The 27,137-nt window shown below is 44.3% G+C and overlaps 1 protein-coding gene across 3 annotated transcripts in view; it reads left to right on the top strand.

Annotated features, from left to right (window-relative positions):
* Positions 1 to 26,344, top strand: part of dagla (diacylglycerol lipase, alpha) — a 31,362-nt gene extending 5,018 nt beyond the window's left edge. For 2 of the 3 annotated variants that reach the window (XM_076021712.1, XM_076021703.1), the window contains exons 2-21: positions 9,000 to 9,101; positions 9,199 to 9,410; positions 9,559 to 9,660; positions 9,741 to 9,879; positions 10,018 to 10,105; positions 10,738 to 10,872; positions 10,971 to 11,048; positions 11,170 to 11,294; positions 11,564 to 11,714; positions 12,410 to 12,493; positions 13,622 to 13,699; positions 13,957 to 14,037; positions 14,111 to 14,253; positions 16,117 to 16,185; positions 16,280 to 16,352; positions 16,804 to 17,012; positions 18,002 to 18,128; positions 21,686 to 21,849; positions 22,102 to 22,119; positions 22,704 to 26,344. In XM_076021712.1, coding sequence (XP_075877827.1) covers positions 9,007 to 9,101; positions 9,199 to 9,410; positions 9,559 to 9,660; positions 9,741 to 9,879; positions 10,018 to 10,105; positions 10,738 to 10,872; positions 10,971 to 11,048; positions 11,170 to 11,294; positions 11,564 to 11,714; positions 12,410 to 12,493; positions 13,622 to 13,699; positions 13,957 to 14,037; positions 14,111 to 14,253; positions 16,117 to 16,185; positions 16,280 to 16,352; positions 16,804 to 17,012; positions 18,002 to 18,128; positions 21,686 to 21,849; positions 22,102 to 22,119; positions 22,704 to 23,793 — 3,261 coding nt within the window. In that variant the 5' untranslated portion in view covers positions 9,000 to 9,006 and the 3' untranslated portion in view covers positions 23,794 to 26,344. The remainder of the gene's footprint in view (positions 1 to 8,999; positions 9,102 to 9,198; positions 9,411 to 9,558; positions 9,661 to 9,740; positions 9,880 to 10,017; positions 10,106 to 10,737; positions 10,873 to 10,970; positions 11,049 to 11,169; positions 11,295 to 11,563; positions 11,715 to 12,409; positions 12,494 to 13,621; positions 13,700 to 13,956; positions 14,038 to 14,110; positions 14,254 to 16,116; positions 16,186 to 16,279; positions 16,353 to 16,803; positions 17,013 to 18,001; positions 18,129 to 21,685; positions 21,850 to 22,101; positions 22,120 to 22,703) is intronic. The other variant, XM_076021721.1, reaches the window with a different exon arrangement.
* Positions 26,345 to 27,137: the final 793 nt, after the last annotated feature.

Raw genomic sequence — 27,137 nt, forward strand, 5'->3', positions numbered from 1 at the left:
AGGAGAGAGAGCTAGGATGGAAAGACAGACGGGCAGCTGAGGAAGGAGGAGGTGCAAGATGGAGATGGCAGAGATGGCCTCGGGTGGCGCGGGCGCACGTCGCGGCGCCGTGACAGCATACAGGGAGACGACGGGATCGTTAGCGGCAGCAGGAACGCGGCCAGACGTGTGACAAGTTTCGCAGACCGTCTTGACAGGGTGGGAAAATGGATGGATGGATGGAGCAGAAAGAGTTTTAGGACCGTTGGTGCTGGGCCGACTGGACTTGTTCTTGCGCTCTTGAAGTTCATTTTCAGAACTGAAGAAGCCTTTCGGATGAGAGCCGAAACGTCTTCAAGATCGCAAAAACGAGTCCAGTTGCCCCAACTCAACCCTTCTCCTTTAAGATGACCTGGATGACTGAGAACTAGGGATGTTGACAATTTATCGATTAATTGTCAATGAAGAATTTAATCGATTAAATTAAATTAGTCGCAATTAATTCAACATTTTATACACTGGTAGTTAATATCATTATAACAGTATAGTGGCAAGAAAGAGCAATTCACCTGTAGATACTGTGATGTCATAATATACCGAGAACAAGCTACTTTCACACAAGTTCAAATGTGAGTTCAGAAGTCAACTTATAGTCAGAGGATAAATGTTTAAGGTGTTTTTACTGTTCTCTAATGTAAAAAAAATAATGGGTCAGATTGGACCCTCAACATTATTTAAGGGTTAACTAATGTGTTCCTTACTCATTTTTCGTTGTGAAATTTAGGTTCTCAGGAAAAATCACCGCTTGTCAGTTTAATCTTTAGTTGATTACAATAAATACGATCAATGAATTATGGGATAATTTGCATCCCTTCTGAGAACCTTCATTCTAGCTCGCCAAAAAGCAAATATTGTCGCACTCTTGTTCACCTTTTGCCTGTGGCATCACAATAGGTGAGATAGGCTTATCTTTGGTCTGAGGTTCACCAAGAAAACATGCAATCATTAATCTCTGAACACGCGGAAGCAAAAGAAGAAGAAAACAACAACTGTCTCTGTCACGGTCACTCCTGCGTGTGAATAGCCAGCTGTCACATCACCTCCTTGGGTGGATGTTTGTGCAGGACAGATGACATTCAAGACGCTGACAGGAAGTGCTGCTGGCTACGGACCCGTGTTGTGGCTCGCACACCTTAGTTTACCCTGACGCCTCAAGTTCTCTGCAGAGCAGCCAGTGAAAGCAGCTTTAATCCACGGAGACCTTCTCTCAGGAATTAGGATCATGTGGACGCGGTTAAGGGACATATTTGCCGTCTCTCAAAACAAAGGCTGCACATCAGGAATGAAACCAGGGAGGGAACCTGCTCCTCCACACGCACTTGGTTGAATGAAACTGGATTTGGTTAGTAAGTGCTGCAAAAAAAAAAAAAAAGGAGCATCCGACAGCGTCCACCTGTGGAAACCTTTCCCTCGATTGTCCACCTCCAATCTGTCGTCGATTAAATTGCAATCTGCAAAATGTTTGGAAAGTATGACTCGAAAACTTTTTCAACCTCTGAGGCAGACGAATGCCATTCCAAGTCATCCGCTTATTCGTCATTGGACGTATAATCTTTAGAGCTCCAAAGTGAAATTGCAGTGCCACAGCTCGAGTGCCATTACTGGGAAAACACAGAGGAGGAGTTGTGCGGAGGAAGTGTGAGGCTTGGATCGCTTCAAGAGGTGTACACGTACATTTTTGCGCGTTTTTCTCCCAAGTACAGTCAAACCGCAGTGCATGGCAGTAAATATAGTGGTTTGTTGTCGTCGTCGATGCTGTTGAGGTGCCGATGAGCATGATAAAAACTCCTTGCTGGCACTCATCCGTTAATGTTGAACTACTTAACAATGTTACCTGAGAGTTTTGGGGCGTTTTCTTCACCCAAGTGTTTCCATCACGAGGCCGCTGGTGTGAACCTGCTGGCCGATCGTCACGCTCCCCGGAAGAAACTGGAACGCGTGTGGCCAAGAAGGAATTGCTCAGGCGGGCGGAGTGAGAAAAGGCTGTGGATGTCAGTCGGTTGTGTTGATGTGTAGGAGACGTGTCAGTCAGTTCATACGCAGTCATCTGGAGTTAACACAAGTCCGCGTCCGAGCCAAAGCCGCGCTGAAGGTCTGGCAGTGCTGTCATTGTTGTTACATCATTGTGTGTGTGTGTGTGTGTGTTTTTTTTCTTTGCACCACGTGGGTTAGGCCTGGCACACATCGACACGCCGTGACAGGCAACAAAAGCGTCGCTCACATGCAGGAGCATGTCTCTGTCCCTCCAACAAAACGTGTCTTTATGGACGAGGACAAACAAAAAACGCAGGCGACCACCAGGGACGCCGCTCAAGAGCGTGCGCGACCTGCAGTCCTGCAGACGGCTCAATTGCACTCGCACCGGCTGGTCGGGTTTTAGACTTCTAAGTCTCACAGCGGGGTGCCAGGTGTGTGCCAGCTTCAGGTGCATTGTCGCATGAGTGGAGGTTTAAAAAAAGAAAGAGAGACTTTTTGAAATCCCACTTCGGTGAGGGTGCTTGGGTTGAGCAGCAGAAAGAAGCGTGTGACATTCTGCACAATTTGCTTCGCTTCCGTCCTGAATTAGCCTCGTTGTTTCTTAAGTGAAAATCCACGGTCGTATCGCAGCCATGCTCGTACGCTTATATCCCTGATTACGCTAAATAGTCAAGCAGGGAAGGCTTGAAAATGAAGATTTTGAGCGCAGCAGTGAAAAGACTTAATCCTCTCTGACGGGATTTAGCAATATCTTTGTGCGCTTATGTGATATTTCAGCGTCTCTCTTTACAAGATTAATCAGATTAATCTTGTACTTGCATTGGATTCTCTTGATTTTGACCCTCACAGGACAACTTTCTTCCCGCTCTACATATTTAACTTGACACACAAGTCTTCAAAAAAGGCACTTTGCTATTCAACGCTGGCAGCGCATCGCCCCATAATGCAAGTATGATTTGTTAGCATTTCACTGTGGCGACAGAAGTGCTCCTGCTAATGCTTCCAGTGGAGGCCGAACAGCAACACTTAATAGGCTAACATGCCGCGAGTTGATGGATGGGGGGGTAGCCGTTGAGGAGGCGAGTGCCATTAGCGAGGACTTCGGGTGCAGCAGCGATGTCCGCAGCCTTGTCCCGTGACATGAGGCCGTCGAGCTGATCTGCTCAGAGGTCAGCGCTCGTTGCTTGCACACTGCGCTAATTACAAGACCGGAGCTCAGGTATGTCACGCTGCAGTTTGAAGGATTAGAGCAGTGCAGGGTCGCTCGGCTGTGAAGTAGTGGCCAGGTGATTCATTGGAAATATTGATTAACACAAGAAGCTGTAATTACCAGGCGTGAAAATGGGACCTGATTCGGATATTAATATTGTCTTCTTGTTTTGCCCCAAGTCAGACACTGTTATGGCAATTTTGCACTAATCAATATAAGAAAATAATCTCTAACAGCATTGTTTGCCCAAATTGGCTACCAAAATGAAATAGTAGTAGCAAGCATGAATTTCAATTTGACATTTGGCTTCTATTTCTTTTCTTTCACTTCATAACACGGTCACCATTCACTTTAATTCAAGCTTTAACTATGTCATGATGATGTTTTCTCCCCTTTTAAAGTCTCTAAAGGGATTTCAAAGCCGTATCGTCACAACAGGCCTGCAGCAGAGAGCTGATGTAAGGGTCCCTGGAGTTCCTCCTGCATTTAGGAGATCTGTTTGCTCTCACTAGTCTGATTGTCTTGGTCCTAATGAGATTTGTGGGAGTGGCAGATGTTCTCTCTCTTTTTTTTTTTTTTTTTACCATCCTCCTGCCTTTTTTTTGCTTGTTCCCCTTCTTTGTTTTCCTGTCATCTTCAGTGTGACTCCACCTCTGAGCGGCTTTTACAAGTAGCTGTAAGTTGGCTTCAGTCACGTGAATCCATTCGCACACACTTGTTTCTTTCACTCTCCTGCCCATTGCTCGGCCACATTTAAGAGGTGGAATCTTAAGGTGAGGTGTTTCAACTGGGGTAAATGTTATGCTCTTTCCAATATCTTCTGGGGGTTTAAGCTTCAAACAGTTACAGGCCTGAGAGCTCGGAGTGAAGAAGCTTGTCCTCCAAGCAGACAATGCCGCGGCTGATTCCGCTGCCCCACTTTGCTGGCCTGCTTGGGTGAATGTCTTCCAATCAGTGCGACCACCTGCTGCCGTGCTTTGATTGGAAGGAGACGTTGCAGCAGCGTGTCACTCTGCTCTTCACAGCTTAACCACCATGGCTTTGATGCTCGTGCCAAACTTGGCTCACCAAAAAGAAACCTGGCCACGGTGCGTGGTTTCGTGGCAGTGGAGCCTTTTCCACACGAATGCGAGTATTTTTAAAAATGGTTATCTTTTCCAGCCTCCTTTGATCCCAATATGCACCAGTGTTTCTTTTGTTTATTTAGAACATAATCTTACCAGCAAACTGGTACACTGGACTGTCGAGCACATTGCAAAGCAAGAGGTGGCGCTATAACCTGGCTGTGAAACCATGTTGGCCAATCAGAAGCCTGAAGAAAAGCGTGAAAATTGCACATTGCTGGGAAACAACAACGATTACAAAAATGGTGCAGTTCAGTGGACCGATAAGAAGAAAGAAAATGCACTGCTGGAATGTGCAGTTAGTCAAAGATAAGAAAAGATAAGGCCATATGTTAGAAAATCCTTTCAGCTAGTTTGAATGTCAGGACTTCATCGAAATGGTCGGTCCTGCCATCTCATCAGTCATCAGGCTGTTTGTCCTGCACACAAGGTCACTGCAGTCAATCCACACTGTCGCAGGTCGGAAACACAGTGCGTCCTGGACAAGACTCCAGTTTGTTGCAGAAAGACACACATGGAGTTGCAGTCACACGAACACCTACAGACAATCTTGTGTCAGCAATTGTCTTCCTGCGAGTGGACTGTGAGTTGGATGAATCGCTATAATTATGGCAGGAAAGCCCAACTGCCCTATTTATGCCAGGTACAGTTACACCCCCTTGCAAAGTCGAATTAGTTTCGGACAACATGCAGGTGTGGGGCTATTTCTGTGCAGCTGCCAGGTCTTCTTCCAAACAAATGTTTTCATTGGATATCTTTAATTTACTGTCAGTGCAATTATGACACTTGCTAGAAGTATAATAGTAAGAATGAACATTTTTTTTGGACTAAATATTAGAAGATTGAAGAGAGGTAGGTCAACCTTTTAGCTGTTGAGTGTCTGTTTAGGTCACTGTATGTGGTTGTCTGCTCGGTTTAAGGTTACTCATACAGCAAAATCTTTATTCTATATATTTTCCCCATCGGAAGCAGTTTACATTCAGGTGCACAGGTTGCACAATTTCGGGATACAGGTTTTGCAGCGTCATCGACACCAGTTTCCAAAGCACCAAGATCCACTGCGAGCTGTGTGTTCTGCTGATATTGCGCTCCAGGTTCAGTTGCTGTTGCGCCTCTGTAGGTGACGAATACTAAAGAAGACTGGTCAGATGCTGACGGAAATCTAACTTGAGTGGTCCGCACGGCCGGGCAACCACAAGATCCTGAATCTTTTTAGAAAAGTACAGAGACTCTTAGTCATGTTTGCTCCCCCTGTTGAAAAACGGTTATTTTACTGTATATTCTATATTCCCTATTTAGTAGTCGGTTGCTGACTGGGTCCACTCCTCACAAAAACTGATTTGTGATTCAGATTTTTTGGAAGTGAAGCGAGTCTATTTATTTGGGCGCAACAATTGGAGTGACATCATTTTCAGAACAATTCTTGAGGCCAACAGTAAATGTATGCAGCGTGTGCATCACTTCCCTATCCCTGTTGAGAGTTACACATCGGTTGCACAAGTCGCTGAAGATCATTACATCAGCCGAATCACTGCAGCCACTGGGATGCAGTTCCAAACGTAACCGCGTCTGACAGTTTGGCCGTGGTTGGCAGTCAGATATTTATACGCTTCTAGTCCTTTAAATGCATTTATTGATTTGTCATGCATACTGCACTGTGATTTTTGTGTCTTATCTCCCTTTTTTTTTTTTGCGTTTCCAGTTTTGGTTATATTTTGTCGGCATATTTCTCTCCAAATCACGCTGAGTCTAAGAGAGTAGCACTGTGACTGAGCCCAGCCCATGTCCAGCCATTCTGTTGGACACAATTTTAAGCCAAAGTGCTGGGTTTGCGTTGTTGTTGCTATGGTTACGGCCCATTTAACACGTGTGTGTGTGTGTGTGGTGCATTGTAAATGACTGTTAAAAAGGATTTTCTTATTTATATGTAGGCATACATTGGGTTGTTTATCGCTAGATACCACAAATATATGTGACATAATATATAAATAATTTCCAAATATTTGTACAAATGCCCAGACCCATCAGGTACTGGCAGGCACAGGTCATCTATACACTCTCTATTTACGTAAGCTGATGGAACACCATATTCTTCTGTCCTCTGTCTATTATTTTATTGCACCTAAACAGGGATGAAGAAATTGGGACAGGATATTTTATGATTGGCATTTTTATTGGTTTGTAGCTTCATTGTTCTGCTAGGAAAGATTTGACAAGCTGGGTCTAAGGCAGTGGGGTTTGTTTATGTGAGAAGTTATTTCATTGGCTGGTTGTAATGATACATGATGTGATTTTTTTTCATGAGAAATGCTAATGCTAATACTGACACATCCCCTCTGAGAGCTATGTAGGTAATTACACAAATGCTTCACAGTTTTGTTTTTTTAATGACTGCCTGTTTTTTTTCTCCTATTGGTCAATTGGGTGCATGCTTGTATTACTACTGATCTCTTCTGAACATAAATCGTAAGTCTCATTTGTTCTCTTCCCTGCAGTGGTCAGTGTTGTCGTCAGTCAAACGAACCTCAGGACGCCCTTAGTTCATAGTGACGTGCAGCAGGGCCAAAAAACCCTACCCAACGGCCGTTTGCAGCCATGTGTCCTCTGTGCTTTAGACCATGACCATGGGCCATGAGGAGTGCAACAATATCTCCATGCGATTATCACCCATCATTTTTTAACATGTACTAGCTAAAGTACTTCAAAATTGCGAACTGGGCCTCCCTGGTCTGGTCATCTGTCTTTGTATTGCAGTCTGCTGCGTGACTGTTTTAACTATTCTGCAATTTACTCATAACTTTGTTGTATTTGTAACACACACCTACATGAGGGCAACTGATGTAAAAGAAATTTGCTTTTGTCTGCGGTCGGACACATTTTCAATGCTGATGTCCAGTATGCTCATTTTTTAAACTAGGGATAAACTAGATAGGGTTGCTGCGAGACACACAAATGACGGTATCATCTGCATACATCTAAAGTATTAGGGCAATGCATACTCTCTTCATTCCTCTGTAGAAATTTCCTTTTCTCTTTCATTGGTCTCTTTCTGGTTGTAACACACCCCAAAAAAATCTCAGTGCAAATACTTTTCTAGTCTTCCTTTTACAAAGGATGCACCCAGCAGGATACTGTGACAGACACGGTACGTGGACCAGTGGTTCTGCAAACAGATCTTTCCACCAGTTGCATTCTTACCCTGTAGAAGAGGAGTCGACTTGTCGAAGTTGGACTAGTTTAGTGTAAAATGCATGCAAGAGTGGGGAAAATAACTCAGATATGAATGAGATGAATTTACAACAAGTAATTTTGTCATAATTCTGTCTCACTCCAGTCTGATGTATTGCTTCTAAAATTCTAAAAGTGGTGTTGCACTCAGTCGTGAGCAACAAGAAGCATGTTTAGCCCCTTAGTCTTGTGTTCCATTTGCCTATTCTTCAATTTTAATTCAACAACCCTTCTTTGAAACATAAATGTTTGTGTCCTTGCCAGAGGCACACTGGTTGAGCGTCCGCAGTGTTCCAGCAGCCAGGAGCTTTGCAGTAGCCTTGTGATGAATTAGCAACTTGTCCTGGACGCACCCCACCATTCACCTCATGTCGTCTGAGATCGTTTCCAGCTCTGCCCAGTGGATGCATGCGTCTTTTCTCTTACGTGTATCTCTGTGCTGGAAGTGCGCTCGTGTCTGTGTTTATCTTTCTGACCAGCACTTTGCTCAACCGTCCCCCCATTTGTTTTGTGCCTGCAACGCTGCACAGTGAGACTTTATCAGACTCTTAACGGCTGTGATGACTGTTGAGGCTGAATTAAGGCTGCCAGATTCTCGAGAACTAGATGTGAAAAAAAAATAATCTGAAACCATGCTAAAGAGCAGAGGAGGACTGGAGAGTGACCAACAAGTGGTTCGGAAAATTAAGTGTCGCTGCTCGAAATGTCTCTGTTCTTCTTTCTCCCGTGGCAAGACTGTTAAAAAAAAAAATATTTTTAAATATACCAGTTGGAAAATCTGTCCTTAAATATTCAGCGAATATGCTGGTATAACTCACCATAAAGGCTGTATCAGCCTGTATCCGCATCTCTGCGACACCTTCCGTCCTTGCTATTTATTTCCTGCTGTGCCTCTTGAACTTCAGCTCAGCATTTGGCTGGAGGCAAGTTTTCCAAACTCACAATGTCCTTTCAGCACAGACAATGCGCAAAGTGACGTTAAAAAAGAAGCTTTTGTCACGTGGCCACAACCAGCATGGTGCCATTATGGCTCAGAGCCGCTCGCTCCTTTTGTTCATTAAGTGGCAGCACACTCTCTCTCCATCCCTCGTCTCTCCTCTCTGCCATTATGTTTGATTCCCTGAGACTCTATTTCCGCCTCATCCCTGCAGCCCTACTTCAGTTTTGTGACGGTTTGGGGACTGTAAATCACCGCTTGGTTCACGCTAATGATATAGATCTTCCTGCCGGGAAAAATGCGTGTTCGTTTATCATTGTTTCGTCCTTTTGTGCTGGCTTTTAGCGCTCAACGTTGGGCAAAAGTTGAAGGTCAAGGGAACTTGGGACGCGGCAGCAGTGGAAAATTGAAGCTGAGTGACTTTGCGGATAAAGAGGAAGGCTGAAATTTGTGTTGATTTGTGTTGTTGTTTTCTGCTCCTCAGGGCAGTGATGCCTGGCATGGTGATGTTTCGGCGGCGCTGGTCAGTCGGCAGTGATGACCTGGTGCTGCCCGCCCTCTTCCTTTTTCTGCTGCACTGCATCTGGTGAGTCCTGAAGCCCTTGACGTTATATCTTTATTGCCAGAACGCTTGCTGTTTCTCTCTCTTTCTTTGACTGCACGTCTTTATCCCCTCCCCTCAGGTTGGTGGTTCTGTCCGTGGTCCTGTTCGGCCTTCGGTACGGCTCAGAACAGTCATGTTCCGTCACGCTGGTGGACCATGGCCGGGGCTACTTGGGCATCCTGGTCAGCTGCCTCATCTGCGAGAGCGCCATCATGTGGCTGAGCATGAGAGGCAGCATTCTGTACACGCAGCCGAGGGAAGCGGTGCAGTATGTCATCTATATACGGCTAGGTGAGCCTCCGCTTACTCTCTGTGGGCCGTCGTGCTAACGGGATCCGCGCTCGTGAGATTATTTTGCGGTCTAAACACTGTTTCCATCGATCGGGCGCATTGATCTTTGCTCCTCTCGCTCCCTCCCCCCTCCTTGATCCTCGCGCAGCCATTCTCTTGGTGGAGTTGGTGTACGCCGTGGTGGGAATTGCCTGGCTCGTGCAGTATTACCAGCCGTGCTCTGATGTCACTGCCAAAAACCTGGCTTTAGGTGAGTGAAATGTAAACCGCGTCAGGCCCTGTGGGCTTTGCCACGTTTGCTCGTGGTTGACGCTCCAGAGTTCTTTGCAGGCATCGTTGTCTGCAACTGGCTGGTCATACTGAGCGTGTGCATCACCCTGATGTGCACGTTTGATCCGACGGGTCGGACTTTCGTCAAACTGAAAGCCACTCGTCGCCGTCAGCGCAACCTCACCACGTACACACTCAGGTACTTTTGGCTTTTTTAAAATTGTTATTATTATTATTATTATTATTATTCTTCAGCCGGAGGCTGAGGCCTCCCAATCAGCAGCTCTCCTCCGTTTCCTTCACACAAAGACTTCATTCTTCGCCTCCTCTCCGTTAGACACAGGCTCGAGGAAGGCCAAGCCAGCAGCTGGAGCAGGCGACTCAAGTTCTTCATGTGCTGCACAAGAGCCCAGGATACCCAATCAGTGAGTCATGTCACACGCTCGCCAGTTTTCCCTTTTGTGAGTGAATTTTCAGCAGACGGGGATGAAAGCATCCAGCGGGCGAGTCATTAAACTAAGCTTGGATTGGAAAAGTCGAGCACTGTCTGAAAAGGAGCTTGCTGCTCACTTGCCGACAGCGTAAATAATTTCATATCAAGTATAATTGTGAATAGATTCAATTTGAACCCAAATCGGCTTATAGCTGAAAGATTTTATTCATTGTCCATTTCCTGATTGCAATGGCCCAATGTTGTTTTTTCTTAGTTAACTAATAAAACCGCTGTCAAAAGCAAACCAAAAAAATGTTATCCTGGGTGTATAAATAAATGTTGCTTTAACGTGGCAAATCCACAGACTCGGTTGTGTAATATGAGATTTCCATATTATCTGATTTAATATATATATACATATAACTGATTTATTTTTGACAGTTTTTGACACCCTGGTAGACCAGATAGATGTAATTGCAGTCCTAAAGTATCTGCTTTTAGAATTGCCCATAGATTTGTATTAATATGATTGCCGCTAATCAGCCTTAGACAGTGTGAAGATTATATAATCATTACATCAGTTGCATCTTTAACACTGTCTCTCGCTGCCACTCTGCTTCGCAGGATGCATACTCGGAGGTGGCCAGTCTTTTTGCAGAGTTCTTCAGAGACCTGGACATTGTGCCTAGTGACATTATTGCTGGCCTGGTGCTGCTCCGACAGACACAGAGGTCCAAGAGGTCGTCTATCCTGGACCAGGTTCGACTGTCAAAATAGGGGAAAACAAAGGTTCTAGTTTTCATTGTGTGTTTGTGCCGTGCGCTCTCACAAAAAATATTCTGCCTTTCTTCTCTAAGGCCAACAATGACATCATCGCGTTCCTCTCCGGGATGCCCGTTACTCGTAATACCCGCTACCTGGACCTGAAGAATGCAGTAAGTTTCTGTCCGTGTAGGAAATCGACTGAGCCAAGGTTAACATTGTTTTTGTGTGCTCTAAAAATGTGGGAGGTTTGTTCTGACATTCATCTGTTTATCTGTCTGCCTCCTTTTCCAGGGAGAGATGAATAATTACAAGGATGTGTGTTATTACATGCTCTTCGCCCTGGCTGCGTACGGATGGCCCATGTACCTGATGAGAAAACCTGCCTGTGGGCTGTGCCGTCTTGTCAGCTCCTGCCCGTAAGCTACCAGAGCGCCTGGCGACTTCCGCTTCACTCGGCCTGTTGCGTCTGCGTCCCTCAAACTCTGTCAATGCGCCGATTTTCACACGTTTGGACGCGCTCGCTAACTGCTAATCCACCGGGACCCCACCACTTTGGCTGCAACTCACAGAACTCTTTGTTCAGATGAGATTACATATTTGATGTCTTAATTTACCCAATCATGCGTATTGCCTTTGTTGGTCATTAGCTGATTTTTTTCTCTTTCCATCTTCTCTCCCCCTTCAGTTGCACGTCAATGTCTGGCTCTCGGTTGTCCCAGTCGGTGACGGTGGAGGAGGACAACTGCTGCGGCTGCAACGTCCTGGCCATCCGCAGACACTTCCTGGACAGGGACCTCAAGCAGGTTCACATTGTCTACACCTCGTGCCACGACGCTGTGAGTAATGTGACAAGCCGTTCTCGAGCAGAGGTGTCGGCACAGCCGACTTCCTGGCTACGGTCATTTGAAGGCTTTAGTGAATACGGGAAACAGTCAGGAGAGGGGAAGAAATCGAATGCAGAAACACCTTTAAGTTTTGTTATGTTACTCCAACATCGACCGTGTCAGTGGTAACAATTGGCAGCCAAAGCAGAAGCAGGTGCAATGGAAACATACTGTATGAGCAACAAGAAGCCAAGTGATGACCAGGCAAAATGACCTGAAATTAGGGATGTTAACAATTAATCGATTATCGATTAATTGTTGATTAAGAATTTAATCGATAAATTAAATTAGTCGCAACTAATTGAACATTTTTACACGGGTAGTTTCATCAAGATCATTATAACAGCGTAGTGGCAGGAAAGAGCAATTCACCTGTGAACTCAAACTACTTAAAAAAAAAAAAAAAAAAAGGGAAATGTGACCTATTAGACCTATTTTTGTATCACGTCTGCTCTCATTGTTTGCTTGAAGTCAGTTTTTCATTTCATTTGAGGAACTTCTTTCTTCAGGTTTCAGTCAGTACGTTTTTTTTTTCTCCATTAATCGAGTTGAGTAGCTGTCAAGTGAAACGGACCAGTGATGAAGAACAGCACAGTTTCCCCATCACTTCCTCAAGCGTTGTCTCGCCGTCTGCGTCCCCCACGCAGGTTTACGAGACGCCGTTTTTCGTGGCGGTGGACCACGAGAAAAAGAAGGTCGTCATCAGCATCAGAGGGACGTTATCGCTGAAGGTGAAGCTTCTTCTTGAGCTTTTCGTCTTGACTTTAAAGTTGTGGGGTTTTTTTTTGTTTCTTGTTCTCTCTCGGTATTAACCAGAGACAGCATCACCCCGGCGCAGGTGAAAGCACCTAGTGTTCTCCAACTCCTACATCCTCCAGGCAAAGAGGCTGGAGCGTATCTAAAATAAAATCTCCATCCGTTTATCCAGTCATTTTGGGAATGGGGGAGGGGTGCGCTTGGCAGAGCGCTGCGTGTATTTGAAAAGCTTTTTTCCAAAGTGTCGATGTGCGTGAAGCCCTCTGGGATGACTTTCATCTGCAGAAGCTCTACAGTCCTCAGTTATGTCAATAGAATAAATGTCAAGTCAACATCAAACTGTCTTTGTTAAAAAAACATCACAATGAACTTTGCCTGCAACAAACATTCACTTGGATTCAGAATAAATTTGGGTTTAGTCAATGCAGAGGGCAAAGGTCGCTAAGATCAAATATTCAATTATTGGATTTCAAGAGTAGCCGAAATTTAGTTTTTTGTTTGTTTTTCCTGTTTAGATTTATATCTAATGACAAAAGAAATTTGCAGCATCTTGCTACGGTGTAAGTATAGGTGTTCAGCACTATAACTCGCACACAGAGGTGAAGGCTCGGCAGGACGCTGACTGTCTGACTGTCATGAATTATTCAATGATTGGTTTCTTCGTTGCTGATTCACTGAAAAGGCCAGACAAGCGATTGTTAACTTTACTGTTTGTTTTCCCCCTGCGAGGCAGCTGCTGTCTCTTCACTGCGGGGCCGTGAGACGTTTCAGAACGTAGAGGCTGTGAAGGTTTTTCCCCGCTATGGCCAGTGATTGTTGTACGATGTGACTGCACGCATTATATAAGTCAGCGCAGTAGGATGTGAACTCTTTTTGGTGCAGTTGCATTGCAGGCATCCAAAGGAAAGCTGCTGTTTCGAGTTTTTACACTGTTTTATCTTCAAAGCACAGCTCTGTTATTTTTCTTTGTATTCATACGACGTGAGGCTTATTTGAGTGAGTTTGTGGTTTCACCAAGATGACGTGGGGGCTTTTCTTTTCTTTAGTTCTGTTTTTTTTTTTTTTTTGTATGTTTAAAAAACATTTTGTCTGCTCTGATTCAGGACGCCCTTACGGATCTGACGGGCGATTCGGAACGTTTGCCTGTTGAGGAGCAGCACGGGACCTGGCTTGGTCACAAGGTCAGTCACTTGCTGACCTCCTCAATCTTTCCCCTTTAACCCCACCCCCACCCCTTTTTTTTTTTAGTAGTTGTCTGCCATAATAGAACCGTTCCAACGAGGACCGTTGGCCTTTGTCTCAAGTGTCAGCTCATTTGTCAAATGTCACTGGAGTTGAGAGAAGAAATTAAAAAAACACCTACGTTAACTTCCTGTCTATATTTCTGCTCTTTTTTTCCATCCTCCACTCGTCTCTCTGTCTGTCTTTCCTCTGCCAGGGGATGGTTTACTCTGCAGAGTACATTAAGAAGAAGCTGGAGCAGGAAATGATCCTGTCGCAAGCCTTCGGAAGAGACTTGGTACGCTGCTCGCCTTGCCGCGTCGCTGTCGTCGTAAACGTCCACGTGAGTGACGTGTGTGTCTCCCTGGCAGAACAAGGGCACCATGCACTACGGCCTGGTGATCGTGGGTCACTCCCTGGGAGCCGGCACCGCTGCTATCCTGTCCTTCCTGCTCAGGCCTCAGTACCCCACCCTCCACTGCTACTCTTACTCTCCGCCCGGTGGCCTTCTCAGGTGAGTCACCCGCCTATCATAGCGGAGAGGCCGCGCTGGAGCGCGTTAGTCATCCGCTTCCAGCGTGTTTGCGCAGGAAGCTTTTAAATGCTCGTTTGGCTTCTTCGCTCGCTTTAATCCCGCTGTGTTTAGAGGCGGCACGTGTTCCAGACAGGTTTGATTGTTTTCCTACCGGAAGGTTTGTCGGTCAGAAAAGCAACACGGGAACTCTGTGTGGAGAGGAGTAGGCTTTTTTTTTTGCAATTTTTGCAATTTTTGCCAGTTCTGTCTGGCTGGACTTGAGCGCCGTCCAGCACTGTGCCTTACAGCTGGCCTGCTGCAGCGCCGAGCTGTGTGAGCCATGCACACGAGTCTGGAGTCACTACTGAGAGATTACCGAAGGCTGCAGAGCAACAATTACTAAGCAGATATCTCACTGGAGTCGGGGCACTTTCCTTTTTCTTTTTTCTTTTTTTATTGACACAACCGATCGAACAAAGGACATTAAGTGTCGTGAGCTTTCAAAGTTGGGAATTTCTGGTTCTAAATTGCACAAAATTCTCTTTACCGTCGTTTATAGCGATGATCCTAAAATGAGAAACATCCGTACTTGTTTGCACAAACACAAAAACACGTTTTTGGAAACAGCCACTTAATGATGTCACATAGGGTGCTGCTTCCCAAAGACACCACTTTGCGCAGGTTTGTGACCACACACCCCCCGGCTATGTGATTGTTCCGCCGCTCATTGCTGCCTTGTTTACATCCCCTGAGAAACACGCAGACGGTGGAACAAAGCATCAGTTTTAGCTGGAAGCTGTTTTTTTTTTTGTTTTTTTATGGAGGTTTGACACAGAGGACAAAATATGATGTTTTCTGGAAATCTGAAGGGGTTTTTGGGTAATGATAATGAAGACAAAATTAAATTTTTTGAACACTATCTCCAAATTTTTTTATTTCGCGTTAAAAATCTTTTGTTTCTTGACCCAAAATCAGATTGTATTTTTTTCTACAAATGTAAGTGATCTATTGTCACTCACAATGTGTAATTTGGATTTCAGTTGTACTTTAACACTGAAAAGTATTTGCATAAATACTCACTCTTAATCCTCTTTATACCGCTTAGTTTTCTTGTGTTTCTCAATGAACCTTTCCACGAGAAGGAATCCCCCTCCCTCCCAACAAAAATCTACCCTGAGGTACAAAACAGTTGTGTGTCTTTCTAGTGTGTCTTCTACTGTTTTTATTGTTCAGTCTTCTGCGATTGTCCCCTTCAAAATGCGGAATTGTCTAGCCTCTTTTTTTTTTCCCCTACCCAGCAACGTTTTTCAAATGTAAACATGTTTTGTCGACATGCAAATGAAAAGTGGAAACTGTGCTGCTGTTTTTCCGACACTACTTTCCCTTATACGTGACTTGCAGATAAAAGAGAAGGATGGGGATTCTCTTTTGTTGTGTTTTCTTTCGTTCTTTTTTTTTTGCTATTTCTGATCCGTCATTTCCAGTTTTCAGCCAGTCCTGACGAAGATTGTCTGGCAGATGTGTGGCCTTAATATTTGTTGTAGACAAGTGCCCAGTTGATAACAGCGTGAGAGCAGCCAGTTCGAGGCAGAAAATCAACACAGAAGGAGAGAAGCTTCTCTGTTAAAACTTGACAACCAACAAGCTGGAAATGTTTGTATGGAAAGTGAAAAACCAGCGAGAGAACTTCAACTTCCCACACACGGTGTTCCAGTTGGGTTCAAAACAAAAAGTTTGTCTCATCAAGCGCAGACATTTGTTCTTAAGAAGAGATGTGAAGCAAGACTTGGGTTTGTCACATGCTGGCTCGTTTCATGTCCTGTCGACATAAACTAACAGTTTGGTCTCGTTGTGTTTGTCCAGTGAGGATGCCATGGAGTACTCCAAAGAGTTTGTGACATCCGTGGTCCTCGGGAAGGACTTGGTTCCCAGGTATTCCTTCGCACGCACGCAGCTTTCTGTGAAACGCTGACCTGTCCGCAGCGCTGCCGCCACTGACACCTTGGCTGCCTCTCTCCTCCACCAGACTTGGTCTCTCTCAGCTGGAGGGTTTCCGACGCCACCTTCTGGAAGTCTTGCAGAAGAGCCAAAAGCCTAAGGTGACTTCATCTCCGAGGGCTGAAAAGTTCCTCAGCCATCCTCCAGTAATCTAACATTATGGACAAAGATTTTTTTTTATTTAAAAAAAACAAAAAAAAAAAAACCCCTCTTCCAAGCAGCGTCGCATTCAGTTTGCTTTGACTGATAACAACAAACTACAGGCTTGCATTATGTGATTACTTTATTATAACCTTATTATAACCTATTATAACCTGAGCATAATAATGAAGAGTGTTGTTATTTTGTTGCACCAGGTGCAGAGGACTCCAATATAACTTATTTGTTTTTGTTGTTGTATTTTTCATGGCAGTAAAGTGGTTTGTGATTCCAATGAAACAGTATTTTGTGCATCCGGGACTAATAAAAGGCACAATAATGCTGTTGGTCTCCTAGACTCGACTAGACTAGAATGTCACAACGCTAAAAAATTCTTCCCCCTCTGTGCCGCAGTGGAGGATCATTGCGGGAGGCACTAAATGCATCCCCAAGTCTGAGCTTCCGCTGGAGGACAACGGCGCTCCGACTCAGCCGGCGGCGCCACCCAGCGCCTGCCTGTGGCTCCATCCCAGTGACCTCAGCATCGCCCTGTCAGCCTCCACACCCCTGTACCCACCCGGCAGGATCATCCATGTGGTGCACAACCACCCGCCCGAGACGTGGTGAGGAAAACCGGCCTTGTGGCAGTCTGCCTCAGCCGTCAGAGGTTCAGTACCTCGGCCCGTTACACAGTGCGGCTGCCAATTTATTTTATTGTGTTTTTTTCCATTTTATTGTATAACTAATGCGTGGACACTGCCACCCTATAGGAAAGCAGCACTTTTTGTTCACACCTGTGATTTACCAAAAAAAAATTAAAAAAAAATGTAATAATTCTCCAGCTCGGTGTGAAAAGCTACACAGCTTTGTGGGTTTGTAATGCGTCATGGTGCTTCTCTCTGATCCATCTGCTGTCACTATTCTTTCATATCGGAAAAATATTATCTATAAAGTTACACATATACATACAGTATGTCTTATACAGGTTGCAGGCAGGGTGACTTGCAGTGACACCGCATGTATTTTAGTTGAACTTCACGTCACCAAGTGTTAACTGGTCATCCTGCTTTAACGTGGTTGCTGCTCTGAATCTGGTGTGTCGATGAAGCTGAACCGACCAGATCTTCGTCAGTGTATAACTTTCCTTCTTCATGCTCTTGGCGTGAAAGGTGAGGTTTGGTTGGTGTTGCTAGCTTGTTGCTATGTTGTAACAGTGCTTCTTGGCAATACATCTTCAGACCGTTGGAAAGCCTGTTTATTCCCTTTTAAATGGTGCCACACTTGTAGGGAACATGCATTTGTGGGATGAGCGGCCGCGCTGTGTACGCGGAGACATTGGCCAAACCTTCTCTGCCAGTGCCGAGAAGCTTATCCTGCCGCTCACTCCTATCTGCCAAGCTGCAGTGTTGCAGCAAAGAAATAATCGACCCTCTTTCGGCCCAGTTTAGTTTGTTCTTCTCACATGCGTTTTCGTTGCGATGGAGCGTTACCGAGGCAGTCTCACCGTGTCTGTGTGTTGCAGCGCCATCATCAGCACGACTGACGGACTTTTTCTCTCTCTCTCTCTCTCTCTCTCTCTCTCTCTCGCTTTCTCTCTGCGCTGCCTCTGTAGCTGTGGCCAGGAGGAGCCGACCTATTCAGCTCTGTGGGGCGACAACAAAGCCTTTGACGAGGTCATCATATCACCCGCCATGCTTAATGAGCACATGCCTCACATGGTGATGGAGGGCCTCAACAAGGTCTGTCTTTTTTTGTTTCGTTTTGTTTTGTTTTCTTCTCCCTGTGTGCATGCACGGGTGGGGTGGATTTTGGAATGTTGGTGTGATGGCTTTGTTTGAAAAAAAAAAAAAAAAAAAAATCATGGTGGGTGTGTTGCATCAAGCTCGCTTAAAAAAAAAATCTGAATTTGTGAATAAACATTTTTGGTAACATTGCTCTGATCATCATATCTTATCGTCATCATGTGTTGAAAACATTGATGTGATTTAGAATTGTTTGGACTGGTTTAGAAGTGTCTCCTCTCCCTGAAAGTCAACCTGATGGTTTTGTGTGAGAGTTTTAAACCAGGACTATTTTTAGAAGGCAAAGCCGTCTGTCAGCTTGGCTTGCCAGGGAACATTTCTTTAAAAAAAAAAAAAAAGCTTTTAACTGCTTTAAAGATCTTATTTTGATTAGATTTTTAGCAATAGACCCCTTAAATCTCTTGTTAACTGTTTTTAACATTTCCAGGTTTGAAATATAAGTGGTTTTGATGTGATATTGGTGCATGTGATGCATTAACATCAGAACTTCTTTTCCTTCACATGGCTGTGGATGTCAAGCATGGGGAACTTTCACTCCTGGTCTTATGGTGCCATCTTGAGTCCGTGAACCAGAAGCACTGAATTTCCTTTCAGATTACTGGTGTTGATATGTGGGGGGGTTTTTTTTGCATGCGATGGGATCTGCAATAGGGGTTGCACTTATCTTGCAATGGAAGGTGCAAGTATGATCTTCTCTACTTTCTGTATCTGCTCCCTGATTATTTTTTTTTTCTCCCTGGCTCTCTGGATGCATCTTTAGAATCAAGCATGTCAGTGTGTGTCTGTGTGTGTCTGTGTGTGTGTGTGTGTGTGTGTGTCTGCCGCGTGACAGCTCTGGTGTTTCTACAGGTACTGGAACCATTATGTCCATTGTCTGAACAGGAATACGGAGAGCCAGATGAACTGGAAATCAGTCTACCAGCCTTCAGTGCCACTGTGCCCCCGCCCTTGCCAACAGATTTAAACTCTGTTTCTCTTCCCCACGATTCGTCACCACCCACACAAAAAGACAAAGAGGCTGAGATTGTGTCTGTCTGTCTGACTTCCTCTGTTTCAGATGCAGACTGTGCAACTCCTCCTTCTCCTCCTCCTCCTTCTCCTTCTCCTCCTCCTTCTCTTTCTCCTTCTCGTTTGCCAAATTCTACCTCTGCCTTGCAGCAGTGCGCAGTGACCGTCTCCCCACTTTGCGAGCCCCAGCCAGAAGCTCTTTCAGCCGACGATGACTCAGTTGTTCAGCAGAAAACCCAGCCCGAGCTGATTGTCGTGCCTCTTTCCAGTATCCCATCTGATGAGTCTAATTGCACTCCTGACATTACTTAGTGCCAAATAGCTCCTCTAATTCTCTAAAGTTAGCCTTGCAGGTTTCAGCCTGCAAGGCCTTTTTCAGGGCATACGGCAGAAAGTCCTTCCTAAAAGACTGCGCTGTTATTTAGCACGTGGGAGGTGTCGAGAGTCTTCCTCCACTTAAGGGAACCACAGAAGAACAAAATGTGAAGAAGCTCCAATGGTTTATCAGTGCAGAAAATATATATATATAAACTCCTCCATTAAGTCTTTCTGATAGCTTGATGACATAACTGATGGCTGCATGCAAGTGAGCCCACGCAGGTTCATTGGACGACTTCAGAGTGCGTTGAAGGAAAGATTTAAATAAAAATGCCCACAGTTGAGAAAGCAAGTCAGAGCACATGCCATCCTCTCTCTAACATGATTATTATTATGATGATTATTTTTATTTGTATTAATGTACGATCCATCTTCCCTTTCATTCCTCCCAATTCTTCTCACAGCTACGGTACAATAGGTTGAGAGCTGTGGCTTAAACTGGCAAACCCTGTTCCTCGATCAACCAAGTTTCTTTTCCTTTACGTGTGTGTGTGTGTGTGTGTGTGTGTGTGTGTGTGTGTGTGTGTGTGTGTGTGTGTGTGTGTGTGTGTGTGTGTGTGTGTGTGTGTGTGTGTGTGTGTGTGTGTTCACAAGGGTTTCCATGACAACCTCAACCTTTCTTTCACATGAACTTTCTTCCCTTACCGCTGGGTGTTTCTGGAGTTGCCGCTCTCCTCCGGATTTCCCCTTCATTCCTTTTTCCCCTTTTTTTAAAAGCTCTCTTCCTCATTCATGACTCTCTCACAGAATTTTTCAGTGACTCTTCAGTGGTGTAAGGAGTGGTGCGAGGAAACAATTGTGTAATAATAAATACAAGGCGCTGCTGTGCGCCGCTGCTGCTCTTCAACTGTGGCAAACTCGTAGATGACGATTAGACTGAAAAAAGGAATTGTTCTCCTCCAATGTTCATTTTATAATGTGATTCCATAAGTTATTTGTCTTTCTTTTTTGATGGTCTTAGGGATTGCATTAAATTATTGCATGAAGCAATATTCCAAGTATAAGTGCCTTTATCTGGGAACAAAATCCACAGCTGCTTTGTTTTTTCATTGTTTTAACAAGTGCAGGTGATGTTCGTCATCAGACTTCCTGGGCTTATCTGCACCAACTCACTTGCGGCGGCAATCTTTGTTCTTAATGCCATCAGCCATGTTTTCCTATGTTCTGTTCTGTGCGTTGGTTTGTCATCCATAACCATCTCTGCAACCGCTACCATCGTGAACGCCATTATCTTTGATGCCATCTCACCAACGCTCTCATGGACTTTCAGCCTGTGTTTTCATTGCATTTTATGTTCCACTGTCGTACCAGTTTTACATTTTGTGTATGTTTATGTCCTCACCGTTCCTTTGTTTTATGTTTTGTTTTTCTTTTAGTCTTTTAACCAATTAAAGATAACCAAACCCTTTTGTAATTGTAATGCTTGTTAATTCTGTTTCATTCACACATCCTGACCAATTAACACGTCATTCTTACAGTTTTGTCAAGCAGGTTTTTTTTTTTGTTTGTTTTGTTTCTTGGGCAACATGACGGTACTGTAGGTGTTTCTTGTCAGTGGGAGTAGGTGTCAGTTCACCTTCAGATTGAACTAAAATGAAACTGAACTACAACATGCTTTATTAAGATGGTTAATTATGTCCCTTGCTGGATAAAGATCCACTGAGCTTTTCAAGGATAAAATCATTTTTAACTTAGTAAAAGTGAATTATAGTCCTTTGCTTTCTGTCTGCATGCAATGCATGTGCTGAGTGCTCTCTTATAGTGGGAATGGAAGCGAACAAGGTGTTTCCAAACCCGTATAACCCTCAAGAATGTTTTTTTGTCATTATTTTACTGGGGGGAAAAAAAACATTTGATTTTAGTCACTGATCTAAAAAAAAAAAGAAAGCAAATTTTAATATAAATCCAATACATTTAAACAGCTGTGCAGCCCAACTGATGACAATCTCGGAGGTCATTGTAACACCTGAAACTGTGTTCCCTTCTTAATTGGGAACTATGACTATGTTTTTATCCCTCTACCCCATTGCCTTGTGGCCTCACAATTTCCTTTAACCCTCAGCTCAATGCTCAAAAAGTACCTGTGTATACCCTTGTGCTTGTGGCAGGTGCTTGAGAACTACAACAAAGGGAAAACAGCTTTGCTTTCTGCAGCCAAGATCATGGTGAGCCCCACAGAAGTGGACTTGAACCCCGAGTCCCTGTTCATGGATGCATCAACAACTCAGCAGCCGACGCCTACAGTCCACCACCGCAGGAACAGTAGTGTTCGGTTAGTATACCAGGCACTGCTATGAGTGTTTTGAAGCACAAGAGAAAATGGTTTTGAGCTGCATACTGACGTCCCCTTAAACTTTACCTGTAATGAAGGAAGCGCCCTCCTAAACTGTATGGATTATGTTTGGGGATTTGTTCTACTTGAACTTGTTGGTAAATGTTATTTCTGATACTAACGGCTGCTTTGTTGTTTTCTCTAAATCACCATTTCTGTGTGTTTTGTTTGTGTTATTTAATTAAAAAAAAGACAAAAAACATTGTTACGGTAAGCAAGGCATGCCATAATACTAATTTTTTTTGTTGCAAATTGTGCTCCCCTCTTTCATGCACGCATGCACCATGTCTGACCACAGAGCAGTTGCAACGTATGGTAGTATTCAGTTCCCACCACGCCCCCTCTGGTTTAGCCCCTGTCCAAAGTCAGGATGAATTCCTTTCAGTAGTGGTTGGATTGTGAAACCACTCCTGTATTAGATGCTAATACAAGAGCAGGTCTGCCACTAGGATTCACCTCTGGCGCCCCAGTCTCCTCCCTGTCTTTTTAGGTCATGTTAGTTTGTGTAATGTTTGTTTTCCCCGAGTCTGCAGTATCTAGATGTGTGGTTTGAATACTAACGAGATCTCATTTTTACATTCTTTAACCCTCTGTAAGCTGTTTTCCCATTTTGTGTGTGTGTGTGTGTGTGTGTGTGTGTGTGTGTGTGTGTGTGTGTGTGTGTGTGTGTGTGTGTGTGTGTGTGTGTGTGTGTGTGTGTGTGTGTGTGTGTGCGCACGCGTGCGCGTTCTTGATCCGTCCTTCCACCCTCTCCCTGTCACGACTCTCCAACCCGTTCTTCTCCTCTCCTCTAGTTCTTGTGCCCAGTCTGAAATATCCCTGGATGGTTTCTCTGAGTGCCCTCCTCCCCCAGTGCCTGTAGTGCTTCGTGGAGCGAAAGAGCGGCTGGCGGTGGAGCTGAGGGACCGCAAAGCGCCGCTCGCTGTCATGGAGAGTCTCTCAGATGCCGAATCCCTCTACAGTCTGGATTCCCGGCGCTCCTCCGCTGCTCTACGGGGTTCGCCGATGCTGAGCAGCCTCCCGTTTCCTTTGGATGCTCCCATTCCAGAGGAGAACCCGTCGCTCAGCTCTCGCACTGAACTGCTGGCTGCCGACTGCCTCTGCCCGGAGACGCCGGAGCACCTCGGGGAGGTCGGGCCCTTCTTCACCCCGGTGGAATCCACCCCAGATTACCCCATGCGCCTGTCTCCGGCCACACCTCGCTACAGTGGACACCATTCCCCAACTCTGCCCAACCAGAGTGTCCTGCCTCAGCCTCTTAAGCCAGACCTTAATACAAATCCAAAAATGCTTCCTGATGGTGAACATCAACAAATACCTGGTGTCTACAGCCCCGGTAGCACACCCAATGCTCCCCTGAGCCCACAGATTGGTTGTAGAGCGACTGATAGCGTGAAGGAAGACTGGGAGCTGGAGGCAGCAGAGAAACAGTTTGGTACAGAGACCGTTTCTACGCCTCTGTCCCAGTTGTCCAATGGAAATCCCAGCCAGGCAGTGCTGGAGTTCGCCCAGTACTTAGACTCACTTTTCAAATTGGACGGCAGCAGCTCGCCACCTCTGGAGCTGTCTGACGAAGAGTCGGAATCGGGCCGAGGTTCCTTCGGGCAGGGCGAGTGTCTAGGAAATGGCCAGCAGCTGGACGACAAACAGCTGCTGGCCAGAGCAACTCTGGAGCCGAACCTGGTGCCCAAGCCCCCGCGCACTTTTGCTGGATCTGCTGACCCTTCCTCGGGCATCTCGTTGTCCCCCTCCTTCCCTCTCTCGTCGTCTGAGGAGCTCAACGACCTGTCACCCGCAGAGGGTACCCTGCCAGTCATCCACTCCCTACGAACATCTCCCCCCTGCCACTGTCCCGAGGAGAACACACTGTCGTCCATGGTGTAGTGCTCTCGCAGCTCTCCAGCAGTCCCTCCTCCTCTCCTTCTCCTCCTCCTCCAACAACTCCGAGACGAGGAGTGTTGTCTTGCGAGATTCAAAACATATCACAGTTTGTGCATGTGATGGAATGCAGTCACTCATCAGAGACCAAATGTCAGGAAAAGCGGCGGACCAAGTCGCGACTGATTTTCCATTCTTCAGGTGTCTTCTTTGAACGCTGTTTATATCATTTTCGCATCATTGCAAAGACTAAGAGAAAAGATACCTCTCTCTGCATGCCAGGGGGCTGTAATGCTTTTGGGTTAATATAATAACTGTAGCTTCACAATGCCATTCCAAAACAATGTAGTCCCACTAACCTGGGGACGTGTCAGCACTGACATTAGTTTCCTGACCTAATGAAATTAAAGGGAGAACAGTTAACTGAGCAGGGATTCAAAACCTTACACTGTAGAAGAGGTTAGCATAGGCACATCATCTGCATTGATGTACTGTACAACTTCCTGCACTCTCAGCTTCTCCAGATGTTACTTTATTTTTTGTTTTGTTTTTTGTTTTTTTTGCAAAATCAGGAATGTGAAGATGAGTACGGCCGTTCAGTTATGAGAAGCGAGATGAAATGATCCTCAGGTCTATGAAGAATTGACTTTGAGAAAGAGAGCGTGTTACAGTGGTGAGAATTAATGTGTCTTAAAAAATGTTGTGATTGTGACAAAGTTATTATAGACGCCTATGGATGTTTTTAAGTCTTTTGGTTATTTGTAGTGCATGATTTTTTCTTTTTTTTTTTAAAAAAAAAAGAAAAAAGAAAAAGAGAAATTGCTGAGAAGCCACTTAGATGGAAGTAGTTTGGATACTCTTGCACACATCTTATTGCTTAACCCCACCCTCTTTTGCCAAAAAAAAGTAATACAATTTATTGCCAAATCTATTTATTAAATTTAATTTTTGTATTTGTAAATCAATATTTGCTTTACTTAAAAAGAATACAGGCTGTGTTCATTAATCTCCTGTCCAGGAGGTATTCTGTTGCTCTGCATATAGACTGTTACACAGCAACACTTTGGAAAATATGCCATCCTGACCTTAAACACTGCCATGACCTTCATCATTGAAAAAAAAACAAATGACTTCTGTCACCTGGGATTCACTGTGTTCATATTTGAACCAGTAATTTAATTGCTAGTAGTTGTTGTCATTTACCCACCTGAAGGTTCTTAGCAATGTACCAAGGTCAGGGACTGCATGCTTCACGCATTTCAGAGTAGCATGACTGGTATAAAACAGTTCTTGTCATTAAATCTCAGTAAATAAGCTCTTATCAGCTCCACAAATTCTAATCAGCGTACGCTTCAGCCTTTCCAAAGCTTTTTACGACTGTCAGGTTATTGAACTGGTCCAAACCTTGTATCCTTGCAAAGTAATGCAAAGGATGTCATTTCTCTTGTTCTCAAGGTGCTCATGGCCGTCTTGGACATCAAGGTGTTTGCTTCCCTTTAATGTGGTCCATCTCAAACATTCTTTTGTTTGGACTGAATAAAATTATGGGCTAGGACATTTTGTATGCCTCCTCTATTATGAAGCTATGGGCATACGGTCCACCATATCAGTCTGGGTGTTGAACCGGTGGCTCGCGATTTTCATTATTTATTACTGTTGATATTGTTTTCACTTTTTATTGCTCTAATTGGTGGTATTATCCTTTTTGCTGTTGCAATGGATTGGTTAGATGTCTGTGTTTTATATCTGTTTATGGGACAGTGTGGAGATTTTTTTTAATGACTTTTCCAATTGTAATAAGTTATATTTCAGCTTTATTTCTGTTTGAATTAATACATATTCTGCCATGGCATGGTGAAAATATGCTCTTTTTACTAATGTTTCATAGTGGTGAGACGTGCTGTTGTGTGACAGCCTGCTCACACTGACCTTTAGTGCAGCACCACCATCAAACCTGGAGTCACCGTAGGGATTTACACTTTGCCACTTGAGGAATTGCTGTGGCCACTCACAGCCGACCGTTGCGCGCAGTTTACAGTCTGATGCTACTCAATTCAAACTGCCACTCCTACACAGTAGTCTCTCACAATACACTGAGGTTGGGCAGCAATTTTCTGTGTCAAATTGCTTTGCTTGCAGCTGATCGAACAGTAAACACTGCTGGAAGAAGGCACGGTATTACTATCCACCATAATGTGTACAGCACCATCTTCTATGTGTAATTATTTATGCAGATGTCTTTAAAAACCAATTCCAATAGAGTCGTGTACAAAAAAAAGTCATCTATATAACGATAAGGAGATGATAACTATATTTAAGATATCAGTATTGACATATAGGAAAAAAAGAATATTTCATCTGAAAGTTATTTATCCATCCTATTGGCAGATCTTCAAATTGGTCTATATTAAAGTGGAATAATTCAACTATGTCTTGTTCATGTTTACCTAGTTTGCTTCCCCTCCCTCCCTGCCCCACAATGAGAATGTATTTAATCCCTCCCCGACACTGCCCTGCCTGTAATGGAATAAACTGCAAACTATGAAAGTACAATGAATTTCTGTATCACCTGTTTTTTTTTCCTATTTTAGTGTTGTTTCCACTGCCTTGGTGATTAGTTGAAATGCCACAAGTGTTTGTCTGCAGCCACTAGGTGTTGTGATTTAGTTTAGCTTACATTTTAAATTTGGATAATATACAAGCCAAGGATTCCTAGATCCCTTAAAAGTTTGTTATCAACACGATAATCAAACTTAAATATGTTTTTTTTTAGATGACATAAGTCATCACTTGCCGAAGTGCTGAGTGCAGAAGGATTTTCAGTGAAGTTGGTATGCGGTGGTTGGAGCTATATTTAGGCCAGAGAGTAGGTGTAGCATATGATGAGTGTGCAGTAGGTTTGGAACAGATCGCAATCTCATGTTGAGCCTTATGGAGGTGTCATAGGTCAAATAAAGATGTGTGGATGTGGGGTGTTTGTAGAATCAGTGACATAACATTTGCCAGTGCCAAGTACAACAACATAGCCAGTTATCTGCATTAACTTCAATGTTTTTATTTAGATATCTTAGTGGTTTGTGGTGAAAAGTAACATTAATTTACAAAATTACAGGTGTGCTCTATAGCGTTTGTAGGATATGCATCATGTTGCTTTTGAGCTTTAGGAAAGATAAACTCAACGAGTGGGTCAATTTTAACCATTGTGTAAGAAACAAAACATTTAGAAATAATAGACATGTTTGTTTAAGCAATGTCAGGAAGAAGAATCCACGGATAAAATACATTTAGGATGGAAGTACTGGACACAGTGAGAAATGTTGAGATTAGGAACAATAGGATTGAACATTGAA

This window comes from Nelusetta ayraudi, unplaced genomic scaffold (genome assembly GCF_046127955.1).
Source record: "Nelusetta ayraudi isolate G7.1 ecotype Tasmania unplaced genomic scaffold, CSIRO-AGI_Nayr_v1 ptg000002l, whole genome shotgun sequence".
Taxonomy (NCBI): domain Eukaryota; kingdom Metazoa; phylum Chordata; class Actinopteri; order Tetraodontiformes; family Monacanthidae; genus Nelusetta; species Nelusetta ayraudi.